Source organism: Equus quagga, chromosome 2, assembly GCF_021613505.1.
Source record: "Equus quagga isolate Etosha38 chromosome 2, UCLA_HA_Equagga_1.0, whole genome shotgun sequence".
Lineage (NCBI taxonomy): Eukaryota > Metazoa > Chordata > Mammalia > Perissodactyla > Equidae > Equus > Equus quagga.
The window spans coordinates 31,377,547-31,395,394 of record NC_060268.1 but is presented as its reverse complement, the minus strand read 5'-3'; the positions used below and the strand labels follow the sequence as shown (position 1 = coordinate 31,395,394).

General features: G+C 37.6%; 1 protein-coding gene across 2 annotated transcripts in view; it reads right to left on the bottom strand.

Moving 5' to 3' along the window:
* SLC12A6 (solute carrier family 12 member 6) overlaps window positions 1-17,848 on the bottom strand; it is an 82,225-nt gene that overhangs the window by 10,735 nt on the left and 53,642 nt on the right. For both annotated transcript variants that reach the window (XM_046652177.1, XM_046652179.1), the window contains exons 3-15: window positions 16,438-16,532; window positions 15,311-15,442; window positions 13,876-14,022; window positions 12,484-12,538; window positions 11,854-11,984; window positions 10,919-11,160; window positions 8,726-8,940; window positions 7,486-7,644; window positions 7,207-7,305; window positions 6,870-6,927; window positions 3,556-3,730; window positions 3,168-3,286; window positions 1,845-1,943 (exon numbers count right to left, since the gene is read on the bottom strand). In XM_046652177.1, the coding sequence (XP_046508133.1) occupies window positions 1,845-1,943; window positions 3,168-3,286; window positions 3,556-3,730; window positions 6,870-6,927; window positions 7,207-7,305; window positions 7,486-7,644; window positions 8,726-8,940; window positions 10,919-11,160; window positions 11,854-11,984; window positions 12,484-12,538; window positions 13,876-14,022; window positions 15,311-15,442; window positions 16,438-16,532 (1,726 nt within the window). The remainder of the gene's footprint in view (window positions 1-1,844; window positions 1,944-3,167; window positions 3,287-3,555; window positions 3,731-6,869; window positions 6,928-7,206; window positions 7,306-7,485; window positions 7,645-8,725; window positions 8,941-10,918; window positions 11,161-11,853; window positions 11,985-12,483; window positions 12,539-13,875; window positions 14,023-15,310; window positions 15,443-16,437; window positions 16,533-17,848) is intronic.

Here is a 17,848-nt window from a genome sequence, read left to right as displayed (position 1 = left end):
CGCGAACTTAACCACTCGGCCACTGGGCCAGCCCCGTGGTGAGGGATTTTTTTAAAAAAAATTCCAATATATTGCAGACAGAACTTTTGTAAAATACAATAAAAATGAGTTATTAGAGGGAGCCGGCCTGGTGGCACAGTGATTAAGTTTACATGCTCTGCTTCTGTGGTCCAGGGTTCACTGGTTCAGATCCCAGGTGCGGACCTATGCACTGCTTATCAAGCCACGCTGTGATAGGCGTCTCACATATAAAGTAGAGGAAGATGTGCATGGATGTTAGCTCAGGGCTAATCTTTCTCAAAAAAAAAAAGTTATTAGAAAAATAACTATACGCTGGATGCTATGATGATGCCAAATTGCTCTAAAAGTTCCTAAATGCTCATTCTCCATCTCTACAGCCATCTTATCATGGACTGGCAGCAGTTGGTAGATCTTCACTGAGCCCCACACCATCCTTTGTGCTGACATTTCCCATTGCTGGAAAAACATACAAATGAATAAGGATGTTATGAAAATTATCTGTAGTCATGAGGACAATTATTACTTACTTTGCAAAGCAGGAATGGGACATGTAGTCAGAATTATTAAGAACTCTATGATCTTTAAGAAGTATTTCATGTAAATATTGCTAAAAATTTTATGAACATTTATTAGTGTAACTGCAGAATCTACTGAAAAAAATTTGCCATTAGTTTTCTTACTTTACATTAAGAGAAATTTGGCAGAGAATAATAGATTGCTTGTTTTTATTTTGGTCAAATAAATTAGGAAGACAACTACATCTACTGAAGCTCTTCTGTGTACAGAATGAGCTTCTTTGCTCTGTGATGAATTTTAAAGAATGAACAGGAGATTTGTTAATCAGGAGATTAGGATCTATTGAAAACATAAGGTAAAGAGAAAAAATAACACAGGCAAAACAGTAACACAAAAAGAGTTCATAATAAACCTTTAAAGTTAAAGCTAGAAAGAAGATTACAGGTATTAAGATGAGTTGAAGATCTAAATTTTTGCCAGATAAAGGTCACATCACTGCCCACCACTGATTAAGTGAAGCCAGAAAGGGGTCAAGGAGAAAGTCAGCAAAGACGAATCTGGCAACAGGTACATACAGGACATATTAAAGAACTTTTGGCCATGAGAGAAAAGAAACCGGAAAGAGATGGGATGGTAGCTAAAAATGTGGTGGCTCCTTTAGGACTGAGGAGATGAACATAATAGCAGCAGCTGTAGCAACGGTTGATGGAGAACTTTACTATGTACCAGGTGCTGCGTTAAGCACTTTAGACTATCTCAAAACAACCCTATGAGATAGGTAATACTATTAGTCTCATTTTACAAATGAGTAAAATGAAATTTTACGTGGTTATGTGCTTCGTTTGAAGGTTACAAAGCTAGGAAACAGTAGAGCTGACATATGAATTTAGGTCATCTGACACTAAAACTCACACTCTTAACTACTAAATTAAACTGTCATAAGGAAGAGAGTTTGAGAATGAAAACCCATAAGAATATGAGAGTAAAGAGAGAAACTGATCAAGTACAGTATTTAGCTAAGAGGGAAACAGATATGTAAAGGGAAGGTTGTTTTTTCCTGAAGAATGTTATTTCATAGTTTTGGATCTTTATTCTCAGGTGGGTGTTTATCAGTTATTAAAAAGCAATATAGAAACAAACATGGTAGTAGGTTGGGAATTCAGATGAGCACTGAAAGTTGAAACAGACAGTATGGAATGGCTGGCCAATAAAAAAACTGAATCAAGAATCCAGAATCTCTGAGTTTTCTAGTTCAATGATGAATTCTCTCCAAATGTGGGGAAAAAGATGAAGAAAAAAGCACTTACCAGTGGTAATAGCGGAACCGGGGTCTCCAGTTGGGTGTTCGAAGTAATGTCTGCAAGGCACATGCCAAGTTCACAAAGAGGTAACACATAAGAAAAAACCTGACACGATAAAAGTAAGAAAATGATTACTATTGTAAAATGATTCTTCAAGGGCTATGTTAAATAACTGAAGACCTTTGCTGTATTTAAGCCTTTGTTCCAGCCCACTAGCTTTTAATTAAGACTAAGAAGCAGAGAAACTTAAGCTTCTCTCTACAAACCTGCGCATCCTTCTATGTCTTTTTCTCAGTGAACGACACAACCACTACTCAGTTGTTCTTGGGATAATCCAAGTTCCTTCCCTGTTATTCATCCTTGTTCCAAATTTGTGTATCAAGTCCCAAAGATTCTACATATTTAAAAATCTCTAAACCTTCCTCCTTTCCATCTCTACCGCTATCACCTCAGTTCAAGCTCTCACTTCTGTTTTGCTAGATTAGTTGAATAAGGTTCAGATTGGCATTCACAGCTCAACGTCAGCCTCCTTCTAATCTACCTTTTATACCAAATTGATCATTCTAAAACATAAACCTCATCATTTTGTTCTCAAAGGATTACCCACTACTTTCAGGAAAAAGTTGCAGGTCCTTTGTGATCTGGCTCAATCTACTTCTCTGCTCTGCTCCTCCCCAACATGCACCCTCCATTCTATCAAAGCCAAACTATTTTCACTTCTCTGGATGTGCTGCATTATTTCATCCCTCAATTCCTTCACACACATTCCCTTCCTGGAATATCTTTCACCTCTTCGTTGGTTAGCAAAAACTAGTCTTCCTTCAAGATACAAGTGTCATTTCCTCCAGAAAACCCTCCTTGAGTCTCAGTCCATTTAGATGCCTCACTTTAGAGTTCTTACAGCGCTCAGTGTTTCCCTTCACCACAGTACTCATCACACTATACAGGGACCAGTGCTTTCTTTATCGACCATATTCCTTAAGATTATGTCTTCTTCATCTTTGTATTCCCAGCATACTGCCCAGTGCCAGGTAGGTAGTAAATCATCAATAGGTCACAGGTGAATGAATAAAAGCTAACAGTAGAAGTAAAAGCTACAACCAACTGATAATGAATCAGAAATAAAAGCAAAGAACTTCTGAAGTTATAGAGGCAGGAAGAAACCACAACAACTTATAAAAGTTAGTCTTATATGAAACTTCTCAGGAATAGTTATTACACCTGTACTTGGCTCACTCTGCTATCAGTACTGTTATATGCCTGACGGAAATCAACATGTCTTATACATCACATAAGCAAGAATAAGTAAAGAGAATTACTGGCTCTTACATGGAAAGAATTGGGGCCACAAGATCCAGGGAGGCGATAAGGATTCCCAGCTCTGCAATGGCAGCAGTTAGAAGTAAAGCCCAGGTAGGTTCGCCATTGGCTTTGCTGTGACCAAAAACCTGTACACAGAAAGGAGTGTGGGGAGTGTTTGACAAAGTTCTCTGATTCCTCTATGCTACAGTTTCAGATATCTGAAAGATAATAGTGTTACAACTGTAATATCTTTTAAATACCCTATTCACATATAAACTCATACTAGGGATTTAGAGGGTTCTAAAATCCCACGTCTTCATTATCATATGATCTAGTAACTCCTAAGCCTATGAAGGCCACACTGTTTCTCATAAGACCTGCAGAAAAAGTAAGAGGGCATAGGGAGGTCACTCACCCTGAGAAAGGGTATGATGTTATCCTTGGCTATAGCCTGCAGTAGCCTCGGTGCACCTGTGAGACTCTGAAGTCCAGCCCCACATGTTGAGAAGAAGGAGCCAATAACAATCACCCACGGGGATGGCCAAGATAAGGTACCCACCACCAGATTACCTTTCACAGCATCCCCAAACCTGGGCGAGAAAGAAAGAGTGGGGAAATTTAATCTGGAAATAACTTTAGACTGAAAGACTAGAGATACATTCACCCAATTTTTTCTACTTAGAATTTTTAGAGAATCAAAATTGAGACAAACATGAATAAGAAACATAAAGGTAGGCAGATTTGATCAAAAGGCATTGGGGGGGGGCTGGCCCCATGGCCTAGTGATTAAGCTCAGCGTGCTCTGCTTCAGTGGCCTGGGTTTGAGGGTTCTGTTCCTGGGTGCAGACCTATACCACTCGTTAGCCATGCTGTGATGGCAACAAACACACAGAGTAGAGGAAGACTGGCACAAATGTTAGCTAGGGCTAATTTTCCTTAAGCCAAAAAAAAAAAAAAAGGAGGATGATTGCCAACAGATGCTAGTGCTCAGGGCTAATCTTCCTCAGCAAACAAACAAAAAAGGTACTGTTAACCTATACCAAGAACAACCAACCTGTAGGGCCAGAAAATAAGCTAGGCTTCAATTATAACTCTTCCCTTCAAATTATCAAAATATCTGCTCTTTGCAGAAAAGTACACAAAAATACAAAATAGCAGGGAGAAAAATCTGTAATCATAATATAACTGCAAACATTTAGCATACTTTGCATATTTTAGTCTTTTTACTGTCTTTTAAAATGTAGGTGAGATCACACTGCACCTATAATTCTGTATTCTTTTAAAACTTATGAGTATTTTCCTACATCATGGAAAACTCTTTATGAATAAGAATCTTTAAGGGTTTTAATAATATTGCATCATAAGTCACATTACCCATTCCTCTAGTGTTGATTTTCTACTATTAAAAACACTGTGATTCATAGTACCATGCATGTACTGACATTTACACTTCAGATAGTTTTATGGCAGATTCCTAACAGGGAATAACTTCAACAAAAGAGATCAAGATCTTAAAATATTCCCAAATCACTACCAAATGGCTTTCCAGAAAGGTTATACCAATTTTTATTCCCACAAGAGGTATATGAAGGTTCAAGTCTTACGGCACATACCTACTTCACACCAGCCTTGAGTACTAAAAATTAAAAATCATTGCTTATTTGATGGGTGAAACATGGCATCTCACTGGTTCATTATTTATGGTTTTAACAGTTTATTAAATCACATAAAAAGTAACATGCAAAAACAAATATGCATTTAGATAAATTTTCACAAAGCAAACATCCAAACATGTAACTACCATCCAGTCAAGAAACAGAACACTGCCAGCACTGAAAAGCCTCTTATGCCCATTCCCAAGCACTAGCCTCTTCTTTCTCCCCACTATTCTGACTTTTAATACTATGTAGTTTTACGTTTTTAAACTTTAAATGAATGAAACAGTATTTATGTTTTATGTTTGGTTTCTTTCACTTGACATTGTGAAATTAACCCTCTTTTGAATATAGCTGTGGTTCATTTACTTTCATTGCTATATGGTTTTCCATTGCATGAATACATAATTTATCCATTCTACTGTTGATGGACATTAGACTACTTCCAGGTTTTGACTATTAAGAATAATACTGCTTGTGAGAATTCTTGGGCATGATTCTTAATGCATATGTGCATGCATGTCTGTTGGATATATCTATCAGTAGAATGGGTGGGTCATTAGTTATGTGCATGTTCAACTTTAGGAGATAATCACCAACAGATTTCCAAAGTGGCATTCCAATTTATACTTTCAATAATTTTTATATTATGGTATAATTTACCAAAGCTCTATAAACCCATAAATTTTCAATTACAATAGTATAGTAATAATAAAGTATTTTTGTCAACAATATTTATATAGCATCTATTAGGGCTCCTGTCCTCAAAGAACTGGATCTAGTAGAGGGGAGAGTGATATAAAACAGTAGCTGCGATATAGTATGGCCAGTGCAACAATACAGTATGTTCGAATACAATGGTTGAACAAAGGGAGGAGTGTTATCCTTGTTTGGGTGAGCCTGGCAAACCTTCACAGGACAGAAGACACTTTGTGCAGTCTTAGAGGATGGACATAAGTCTTCCAAGTGGGACTAGCCATTCCAAGCAAAAAAAATGTGTGGATGGATGGAGATCTGAAACAAGTTATGGCTGGAGTATAGGGAGTTTATAAGGGGATGGTGGGAAATGAGATTAGAAAGAGGTAGACAGGGCCATCTCAAAGTAATGGGGTTTAAGGGGCTGTGGCAGGCTCTGAAGCAGAAACGTCTGTATGATCAAATTTTGTATTTTAGAAAAATCATTCTGGTGGCAGTGTGGAAGGATGAGAAGGCAGTAAAACTGAAAGAGAGATTATAATAATAATCTAGGCAAAAGATCCTGAGGGCCTGTACAAAGTGATGGGGATAAAGAATAGTGGAAAGAATGAGATCTATGATGGTGAAAGGAGGATTTTAGAGTTTAGAAACCAAGTGGATGAGGGGATTGATGGAAAAAGCCTAGGATGACACCAGGTTTCTGTTTTGAGAAAGGGATGAATGGTAAGGCTATTGACTCACCAAAATGGGGAAAATGGGAAGAGAAGCGGCAGGTTTTAGGAAAAGATTTTTCTAGGAATCTCTTGCAAAAATATATTTTATACTCATAGGTGAGAGAAAAGGAAAACCAAACACTCAGCAGCCTCTTTGAAAGAACTTAAGAAAGTAAGTTTCAAGCTTTCATTTAGAATGCCCAACAGAATTAGATAGAATCGGCCCTCCACGTACAGATCCACAGTTGGCTGAATCTGTGGATGCGGAACCTTGGAGAGGGAGGGCCAACTGTATATACTTAGGCCTCATAAAGGAAATGCTAGAGACACTTGAAAGTTTTGTTTTGTTTACTTGCCTACCTTTACTTATGGTCTTAGTTTTCCAACAGCTCTTAATGTACAAGGAAGTCTTTATTATTCAGACAAATTCATTGCTTTATTGAAGAGGCACATTCATTGCATCTCACATATTTATAACAACATACTGGCCCTTATTATTCACTAACCTTTTTGGGAACTATGTACATATATTTTCTAATTGTTAGTCATGATAGACACCACAAACCGGTTGGGTTTTGAGTTTATAACTATCTTGGACCTATGTGGGATGATCAGACATAATGGAAGACAGACACATGATTATTACAAAGAAATAAACTACTCACTTGTCTCTGAGAACAACGCCTTCAATACATGCACCAAAAAGGACAACATTGCTTAAATCTACAACATTGAGAGTCAAGGAAAGTGGCATTCTCTCTGTAAGATGAGATTAGAAAGTAGACACTCAGGATATTCCTTCTATCAGTAAAATGAGTTGCTAAATTCACTAATCCTATAAATTCTTGCTTGAATTTCAGAGATGAGGTGGGTAGATTATCTGGTGAGAAGGGAGGTGGTAGAAAGCGGATACCTTTACTACCAGGATAAAAATACTGATAACCCGAGTTCTTCTGGATGTTCCTATGACTAAGACTCAGACAGAACCCATGAAAAGGATACAGACAAAGGAGGTGGTCAAGATGGCAAGGATAGTGCCAATGGGAATAGACTTTTGAGCATCTTTCAGATCTCCAGATCTGTTTGATCCAGCCATGATACCTTTAGAGAAGGAAAAAAGAACAAGTTAACTTCTTGAATTCCTGGACACTTTGATTTTCACAATGATACCAAAGACTAGAGGCAAATGTAGGAACTCTGAGAATATAATTTTGTCTCCTAAGAAAAATCACTCCTTGGGTCTGCTGGCTTCTAAAATAGACAAAAAGCCTGTCTGCTTACCTGTGACAGAGGGAAAGAAGATTCCCACCAGAAGAGTGAAAGAGGCAGTGATGTCAACAAGGACATACTCATGGCTTAAGCTGCCTAAGACATCGGAAGATTTGGTTGAAGGCTTTTCAATGATCTCTCCTTTTGGTAGATAATTACTCCAAAGGTTCTCTGTAGTGGGAATAAAAGGAGATATAAGCAGCAGCAGTATGGAAAGAGGATATAGATGATTTTCTACCCAAACAACATTCTAAATCAGACTCCTCATTTATGCAGTTTTTAAAATTATGTTTACTTCCACATGAGCACATACATGTTGCACAATAAAGTGCACACAGATAAAAACCTAATGCCCTTCCTCATCTAGTTCAAACATAATTTGACAAAATGCTTCGGTACATACGAATGCAGTTACGTTTACCAATGCAAATTAGCAGAAGTTAAGCAGACCAAAGCTGAATGTCCTGCAAACCCTCTTACTTTTCTTTTATTAGTCATCAACAGTGTTTCTAACACCTTAGTGTAAACTTGCTTACATGCAAAGAAATTTGTGGACCAAATATTTAAGATAGAAGTCACTTAAGGAAAGAGTTTCAGAAACTTAGCTAAGTTAAGCAAACACACGTGGGGATGTGGTGACATTAAAATAGTTCCAGTTCAGTTGTCACTGAGGGAAGTACATTAGCAAGTTTACAATTAACACAATGAATATTTTATTATCTTATCTTATGTTGAAAAGTGATTTTCTGGGATCAGCCCAGTAGCATAGTGGTTAAGTTTCTGCACTCTGCTTCAGCGGCCTGGAGTTTGACGGTTCAGATCCTGGGTATGGACCTACACACTGCCCGTCAAACCATGCTGCAGTGGCAATCCACATAGAACCAGAAGGACTGACAACTATGATATACAACTATGTACTCGGGCTTTGGGGAGGGGGAAAAAAAGGAGAAAAAGTGGTAACAGATGTTAGCTCTGGGCCAATCTTCCTCACCAAAAAAAAAAGTGATTTGTTCAGCTCTGCTCTCAAAAGGAGGTAAGTTTTGGCAGATAACACTGCAAGGGAGTCCTGAAAAAGAATGAATTCACTAGTAGAAAAGCAGGAAGATGTTGAATTAAGAGCTGTATGCTGAGCTTAAGGAGGGAAGTGGCACCATGGCAGTACATCTTCAAGGACAACAGAAGAGTCTAAGATGACAAAGCCCGTTTTCCTCAGAGAAAAATAATAAACTTGTCCAAAAACCTCCTAACTTACCTGTAATGACACCACTAGCCAATCCAGGTATGCCCTGGATTGAAGTAACATTATTGTGAACAAAGTATTCATCACAGGTAGCATTGAAAAATTGACTTGAGTTACAGAAGAAGCCCCATAACTTTGATGGCACTGTCATGTTGCCAATTTCCTTGGTCTTAGAGCAAATGTCAATGTGTCGTGATGAAAGGGTGCGGTTACCCAGCATGCAGACCCTAAGTAAAAACAAACAAGGGGAAAGGTGAAGCAAGGGAAAAAAATAAATAAAAAAAGAAAGTAGGTTAGAAATAGGTTAGTAAACAGTAAACTGTTTAGTAAAGCAAAAAAAATCTCATCTCTAAGAGCTTCTACTGTCACGGATGGGAAAGGAACTAATATTTATTGACTAGCTCTATAAATAGTGACTTACATTTTCTGGCAACTTAATCCTTACAGCAATCTCACAAAATATGTATTAGTATTTCTATTTTGTGGGTGGAGAACTGAAGTTTAGTGAGATAAAGTAGTCTGCCTGAGGTCATGCAGGTGGTAGGTGGTAGCAAGAGAATTCAAACATAAGAACTGTCTAAAGACATTATGCTGACTCATCTTCCAAAATTTCTAGGTTATTAACCAATTGCTAGGTCTAAAAGAACCCGAGTCTTTTTATGTTCTTACAAAAAAAAATTTCCCCTATTTATATTTTTTGGCCTAGAAAAGCCTTATGTTCATAACAACCCCCTTTAAAATGTTACGCTAAAGGTCAAACCTTCTGGCTACTGTTTCAAGGAAGACAGCTTGGCTAGAATTAAAAAGCACATCCCTCTGTGGCCTAAGAGAAAACTCTTCTTGAACTTAAGCCTAGACCCAGTGGGATATTTAAGGATAATACAAATATTAACTGCTGATTTTATTTTTTTCTCTAACCCAGAGATATAAATACAAACAAAGGAATAATACACCCACAGTTAAAATACCTCTCAGGAGGAACAAAGCAAGTTTTAAAATCTGCAAAATGATAGCACACATACATAATGAACCATGGATCCCTTATCAGCTTCAACAACTCTCAACATTTCCTAGTCTCATTTTATGCATTCCCCTAGGTTACCTTGTTTTGCTGGAATATTCTAAAGAAAATACCATGCATCATGACCTTTCACCTACCAAAAAAGAGAAGCATCAAAGAAGAATCTGAGGCAAAAATGGAAGTTTCCAAGTTAGGATATAGCCAGAATGTAGCTTTAGTACTGTTATGACTCTAAAATGGATCTTCAGCTAGTTTGCGGCCCCTAGATAAGTAGACTAAAAATTTATGATGGAATTTATTGCTGACATCACTTAGCACAGAAGAAAAACTGGACTAGGAGTCAGGAAATCGCAAAGCTTGTGTTCTTGCTCTGCCATTAACTAACTTTAACTGCCATTAATCTCCATGGACCTGTATTTTCATTTTGAAAACCTATTTTTCTGTAATCAGGTTAAATCAACATAGGATTGATGAGTTTGATCCCTGGATGATCCAGATGACTTTTCAAAGACAATCTCTGTAATGAGATTACAAACAACACTCAGAGCTGGCTAGTCCTTCCGCCACCAGTCAAACGGAGAACAGGTGAGCCTGTGAGTCACAGGGCTGTACAAATGCAGCACCACCTCGAAAAATAGACTTGAAGCTACCTGCACTACTTACGGTATGTAATATAATCTATATAGAGAGATATATATGCAAATGATTTGACATTTATTTTCCTTTACTTTGTGACTAGAAAGTCCATTATGGTACTAACAGCAAAATCAAAAATTTAACTACAAATATTTAGGCAAGAGTTTGGCTTTTCTTGACTCTCTTGATTTTTCATTAATAAAAAGAATCGAACATTTAAAAACTTTATAAAGGTTGATGGCAATAACTATACTGTTTGTAAAGCCCTTCGTGAATAGCTCAAATATTTACAATCGTTATCAGGGGGTTTTGAAGAAACCTAATATCTATACACAAATGATAGTTACAGTTGCCAGCTCTATGCTTGGGACTTAAAGACAAGGATCGACAGGACAGTATGCTGAGAGGCTTCCTGCCTAGATGCTAATTGGGCTTATCCAAGAGGGAAATCTCAGAGACTCTGAAATTTTGACTTGAAATAGTCATATCCCCAGATACTGTCAATGAGTACTCAATAATGATGGCTAGTCAGAGAGACAGACACGTACGGGAAGTGCGGAGGGGCAAAAGAAGACTTGATGGCTCCAGCATAGATGGCCAAGATGGACACAATGACACAGGCCAGGAAAAGTGAGGCAAACTTGTTCACATAGCGTACGCCGATGAATACCACCAATACCAGGAGGACCAAGAAGGCTGTGCCATAGACACGCATGTTATTTAGCATGGCTGCTGATTCCTTGAGTGCATCATCGCTACGGAAGATGGCAGCCCGGGGTACAATGTATACCTATTAAGCCAAAGAAGTAGAAAATGAAGTCATTTCAAAGTAATCAAGTAAAAGGGCTGTTGTAGTTTGCATTTGCTTTCACAAAGGAAAGCAAAGCTGTGACAGAAAATGTCTGGAGACTTAGCCTAATTCTTATTTGGATCTGGAGTGTCTACGGAAATGGGATATCACTGATTTTTTTGTTTCAGTCTACATGCTTTTCTGAATAACTACACTTCCAAACGGAAAAAACAAGGAATGCATTAACAATTTATTCGAAGGGTTATATAAAATAATTGCAATGATTATCGTGAGTCCTATTTCTGCTATCATTACTTTAAATGGTAAAAAATATATCCCAGTGAACAAAGAAAGAAATGAAAAACATGTTATTTCATTCAGATACAGGTACCAAAAAAGATAAACTAAATTTTACTTTTTCCTCATTAGCGCAAGTCTTGCCTCTGGAGACTAACTTCTTGGTTGAGGTGGTGGAGTGATGGTGATGGCGGGGTGGGGGAAGGAGCAGGCAGGCAAAGGATACCCTCAGCCTTTCTGCCTCATATCCACACGAGGAGGTCAATAACAGGTTAGCAGTCAATCACTTGATTGATTTCTATAACTGATCTCTCAGAAGCTCTGATATCAAAGAACAAAATAAATCCAAATCTATATATTTTCTACACTGAAGACCACAATTAAGTCATTACTCACCAGAAAAATTTCAATGGCACCAAGGATATACATGGCTGCTGCAAATGTGGTACCAAGGTAAAAGCAGAGGCCAACAGCCCCGCCAAACTCTGGGCCCAGTGCCCGGGAAATCATAAAGTATGAGCCCCCAGCTAAAAGAGAAAATAGAAGGTGAATAGCATAAAAAAAAAGGATATTAGTAAGAGGAATATAGATAAGTCATAAAGAAGAAGAATAAAAATATGCATGAAGGATAAACCTTTCAGGCTTTTGAAAACCCTGAATATGATAAAAAGCAGATTTGCTAATGGGAAGTAAAAGATGAAATCTATTACATCTAGGGCTCCACATGAAGCAGCACAATTTGACAGTATAACTGAGAAAATTATCAGAAAATATTTACTACAGGCATGAGAGAACCAAATAAAATACATTCTAACTGAAAGAAGCTAAGAAAGTGATGGAAATTAAAGCATTCTAGCTTAGAACATGAAGAGATTTTTAAAGAGGGTATCCTAAAGTCACACAGTATTAGTGTCTACGGCCAACAGACTAAATATCCTATTCTTTGGAAGTTTGCACCTCTGATTTCATAACATAAACATACAGTAATCACTGACAACCCATGAAATCTGGCCTTAGCCTACTGACCTGGTACCACTCCATTAGTGGCAATGGCACTCATGGAGATAGCAGTCAACATTGTCTGTAAAGAAATGGAAAGGAGAAGACTGTTACTGTATAAGACGACATTTCTGTACTGTTTTCCCATCTGTGAACCTCACAGCACTTATTGAATATTTAACTCTACCTACATCTATAGAGGGAGTTGCCTGTCATACCTCACAGTGTGGAAACGAGATGTGATTCAACTCATTGCACTAGTCACACTACCATTATCTGCAGTATTTCTGTTAAAATGCCCCTGCATCGTAATCAGTAGGTTAGGAGTTATTAAGAACCACTGATCCTGCCATGGATCCCTTGTTAAATACCTTGGAAAACAGACTGGAAAATGACTAATAATATTCAGTAAGGAAGGGAACCACCGAAGACTTCTGAGCTCATAAGAACTTATTTTAAAAACATTACCTGGTAACACAGTTTAAAATGGATGGCAGATAGGGAGTAGATGGAGGGAGAGTGACTTGTTAGTAGCTATTATATAGCAGTTCAGTGAGAGGTAAGGACTACAGTGACGGTGGTGGGAGTATAAAGGAAGGGTTTATTTATAAATGTAAGAGATTTCAGAGGGAGACGTGATTGGCCTGGGTAGCTGATTTAAATGTGAGAGGCAATCAAGGAGCAAAATTATGGCCCTGAAGTTTCAAGACTAAGAAACTAATAAAAAAAAAAAAAAAAAAAAAGGTAGTACCATTAATTCTAAGTTATTATAGAGACTATGCCTGTGTACCTGCTTTGCATAGTACTTAGCTGAGCATAACGCACAGAGAGAGTATAATGGTAATAATAAAGTGGTCAGTAGACACTGAAACTTACAATAAAATAGATAGATGTGGCTGGGATACACAGATAAGAACAGTCTAAACTAAAGGAAAATCAGAACGTTCTCCAGAGAGTGGAGAGAAGACCTGGAAAGAACACTTGAATTTCTGGGGAAGGGATAACAGATGAGACTTCAAAACAAAACAAATACCCCTCATCCCAAACAACAATCAGTTTTGTTTCTCAATACTACACTGGAGTAGTACAGCACATTTTCTAACACATTTCCTGTCACAACCTTGGTGCTATCAAGCTCAAATGGTTTGCCTTCTGAATTCTTTGAAGATGGGGACTGTATCTTCTACTTCCATAGGAGTCCTCCTTTATATTTCTAGTACATCATACTATACATATAAACAGAATAACTGACGCTAAATAACTAACATCCTTTAGATTTTAACATCAAAATAATTTCTCCTGTTGAGATCATGACTCTTGCCCTACTATTATTTGTTTTATTCCCCAAGAGGTCAAGTGCATATACTCTTGAGCTCTCGCAATGTTGCAGGTGATCTCCAGGAGCCACTCAGGACTTACACAGCAGCAGCAGATAAGGACAATCGCAAAGGCCTGAAGAACTCCAGCTGTGCCCACCACCCATGTAAGGCGTAGAAACAGGATCACTCCAAAAATATTCTGTAGACACGGGAGGTAGACACCCATGAAAGTACCCATTTGGGGGATCTGGAAAGAAAGAGGTTGACAGATGAAAAAATCATACAGTCATCTAGAAGAGATGCTTTTATCTCTTTACCTTTATATGAAAATTTGCTAACTACTATATTAATCTCAAAGCATAGATAATAAGTTTAAGCACTATCTTAAAAGAGACACATAGAAAATCTCCATCATATTACAGATGTCTATCACCATACCTTTTGTTATTCCTAGAGCTATACATTTTTACTTTACATAGGTCCCTACACTTTGTTTTTTTAGCGGAGGAAAATATGCCCTGAGCTAACATCTGTTGCCAATCTTCCTCTTTTTGCTTGAAGATTCCCCTGAGCTAACATCTGTGCCAATCTTCCTCTATTTTGTATGTGGATTGCTGCCACAGCATGGCCACCAACGAGTCATGTAGGTCCACATCTGGGAACTGAACCTGGGCCACCAAAGCAGAACACGCCGAACTTAACCACTAGGCCATGGGGCTGGCCCGAGGTCCCTACACGTTTTTACATAAACATTTGTTGATGAACTTTTAAGTGTAACCCCAACAATTTAAAATTTTCTGTTCTCCAAAGCTATTAGCTTTCTCTTCTCATCTAAAAATAGAATAATGACTTAATGGAATTCCTTCAGAACTTGGCATAAATCCTTCACAGTAGTTGGCAAAGGTAGTTGGTAAGATGAAGATCTAAGGGTCGTTTTACCCCTGAACAAGCAGAAAGCTAGCCTGTAATATTGTTCCATATTTTGATTTTGAGAAAAACTGCTATTTGGTCTTTAAAAAACTCAACCATTTCGCCATAGAGAGATGGTACCAGCAGATGGGCATGGACCCTCTTCTTGTCAAGTGTTGTTCCCTCTCCCTGGAATGCTCTTCTCCCAGCTAGTCACGGTTCACTCCTCACCTTCCTTAGCTCTCTGCTCAAATATCACCCTGTCAGAAGGGCTTTCCCTGACCAACGTCTCTAAAACAGCAACACCCTCTGCCCTGGTGCCCTTGCTGGACAGTCTCAGTCTCTTTACCCAGCTTATATTTTGTTAGAGCACTTATCAGTGCTTACTATGTTATATTTTTTAACACAGTTAAACAGCCTAAAGACTGTCTCCCCACACTAGTATTCAGACTGCATGACAGCAGGACATTGTTCTGTTTGTGCTGTTACCCCTGTGCCCAGAACAGTGCCCGGCAAATATCAAGCATTCAATAAGTAGTTATGGAGCACAGAGTGATGCCCTGGATATTTCCTCCTTTCTTATATATGGGGCTTATTTATTTATCTTTGTTATTCTAAGGCCGCACCTTGGTGGGCTTCTTTTTCCCTTCACTGATGTTCTCCGCCTCTTCATGTTCCTTTGCTCCTTGTGTTAGATTGGTATAATTGGCCATGCGGCTGAGGAGAGATGACACCTTTGGTCTGGTGTCCATTTCCTCCTATAAAGCCAGAAATATGGAAGAAAGGAGTGATGAAGAACACACTGTAAATAAGCATCAATATGACCCCTCTACCAGAAAATTACAAAGTAAATGAGAAAATATTTCACAGGTAAATATTTTAAGAAACTTTATCAATGAGACTTTTCCTCCTACATTAAAATGTCACACTTAATTAGGGCTACATGAATCCTCATAAAATTCTTAAATGAAAAGCTTCATTATTCTATCTAATAGCTTAACTTTACAGTAGAAACAAAATCACATTGGTCCCTACAGACAGCAGTAATCTTGTAAAGAACACTGATAATGTGATCTTTAAGCACAAAACCCCCTTTCTTTAGGCTACTAACATTCAAGACTATTATTTACAGCATCAAGCACAGATGAAAAACTTTTGTGACTTCACTAAATATTCACTTCAGACCGTTTCTTGAAGGAAGCTGAGAGAAAATATTTTAAAAATAGGTATACCGAGAGAAGTGACACACACATCATTGTCCAAAGCTAGACAAAGGCAGTGCTGGACTAAACCCAGCCTCCTTTAAAGAACTCAGCCGCAGACTCCATCAGAGTCCATGCTGTCAGTCAGATAAGACATACAGGTCCTCCTAATCTAGCAGCCTGCTTCCTACACTGGTTTTTGGTTAGTACTTCTAAGGTAAATGATAGTCTTCCCAAACACAGAGTTGAAAAAACACTATTTTTTACTTAGAAGATAATTCCAAAGTAAACATTTAAATCCTAGCTAAATTAGATAGCAAGGTTCTCTATATGCCTGTGGTGTCAACATTCCTCCTCATTTCACAGAAATTCAAAGTTCCTCACTAATCAGCAATAATTGATTAGATTATATAGATGAACTACAATGACATTATAACTACTGTATTTTAACAATTAATTATTAAATTATCCAGCCTGTACCATTTTAAAACTAAATGTCGTAGAAAACAGCTATCTTGAAATCTCCGCCCTAGTTTTCTCCCAAATATTACCTCAAAGAGTGCCAAGTTTCTATCAAAATATTCATCTCCTTCTTCATAATTGGAATTATTGAGATAAGCATTTCGAGCTTTCTTATGCCCATCATCTGGAAAGAAATTAAACCAAGTTAGTTTCTCACTGGTATTGAAGAAGCATCAGTACCAAATAACTGCATGTTGCCTCTGTATAAAGAGAATCCATTTTCATATGCAAATTTTAATCTGAGAGCAGCAGAACTTAATCAGCATTGCTTGGAGAATGTGGCTCCCTCTCCAACAGGAGCAAAACCAAATCTCTAAGAAGGAAACATAGGTCATTCCTTTTCTTAATCTGAAGACCTGTGGAAACAAGATTCTTTTTAGGATTCTGGCCTATAGAGACCCTACTCTTGACATCACTCAAATCTAGGATGAAAAAAATAGAATACTGACTGAGTACCTACTCAGTGTACAACACTATGCTAGTAGACAGGGGCCACTTTACATACTGTTGCTGTTGACAACGGCAGTCAAAGTGCTCTGCTTCCAGGGCTCTCCAACTTTTTATAAATGACATTAGGTTATTTAACCAAGTATTATTTTTGTACAAACCCTTGCCACATATTTATGTTAAAAGAGGCACCCTACAAGAATCTGGTGACGCAGCTGTGGAAAAAAAAAAAAAAAAAAACGGATTGTTGTCTGAGCACTTTCTCAACTTTGGTTCTTTACTGTGTAAAAGCTATAATTATATATAATTATACAAAAAGTATATAATTACAATCGTCTGGTAGGAGAGAAAGAGAAAATAAAAAATTATGTGAATGTTATTAAGAACTAAGATTTTAAGTTCTTGGGAAATAAGACACCAAAATAAAAATTAAGGAAATTAATTTAAAGTCGTATAAACTTAAACATATAAGGTGAGCTTGAAAAATAGCCAATAGGCTATCAAAATAATTGGGTCACCTCAAAGGACACAAAAGCCAAACTGAAGGGGTTCCCACGGGCTAAAAGCAGGATAATATGAGCACTAAAAATAAATAACACAATAGATTGAAATGCAAATATGGAAATACCCAAAATGATTTTTTTAAAAAACTAGTCACCTTTGTGGAATTGCTAAGGAAACAAGATATAACTCTGAAAAATGATAAATGGAAAAAATTAAGCAATTTCCTGCTTTTCCTGTACCAACTGTATTTCACGGTAACCAAATAGTTAAAGAAAATTTCATCATTATAGAAATATTCTAGCTAATAGATGCAGTTAGAATGATATAATTAGAAAAAAATCACCAATTTTCAAAGCCTAATGAAATAATGGATCTAGGCAATTATCATCAATAGCTGCTAAAACCATTAGGTGAAAGGCAGGGGCAGAACTTCATAACGGATGGATCAGCGTGATCTGGAACCCACAGATCAGTCTTCACATCACTGAA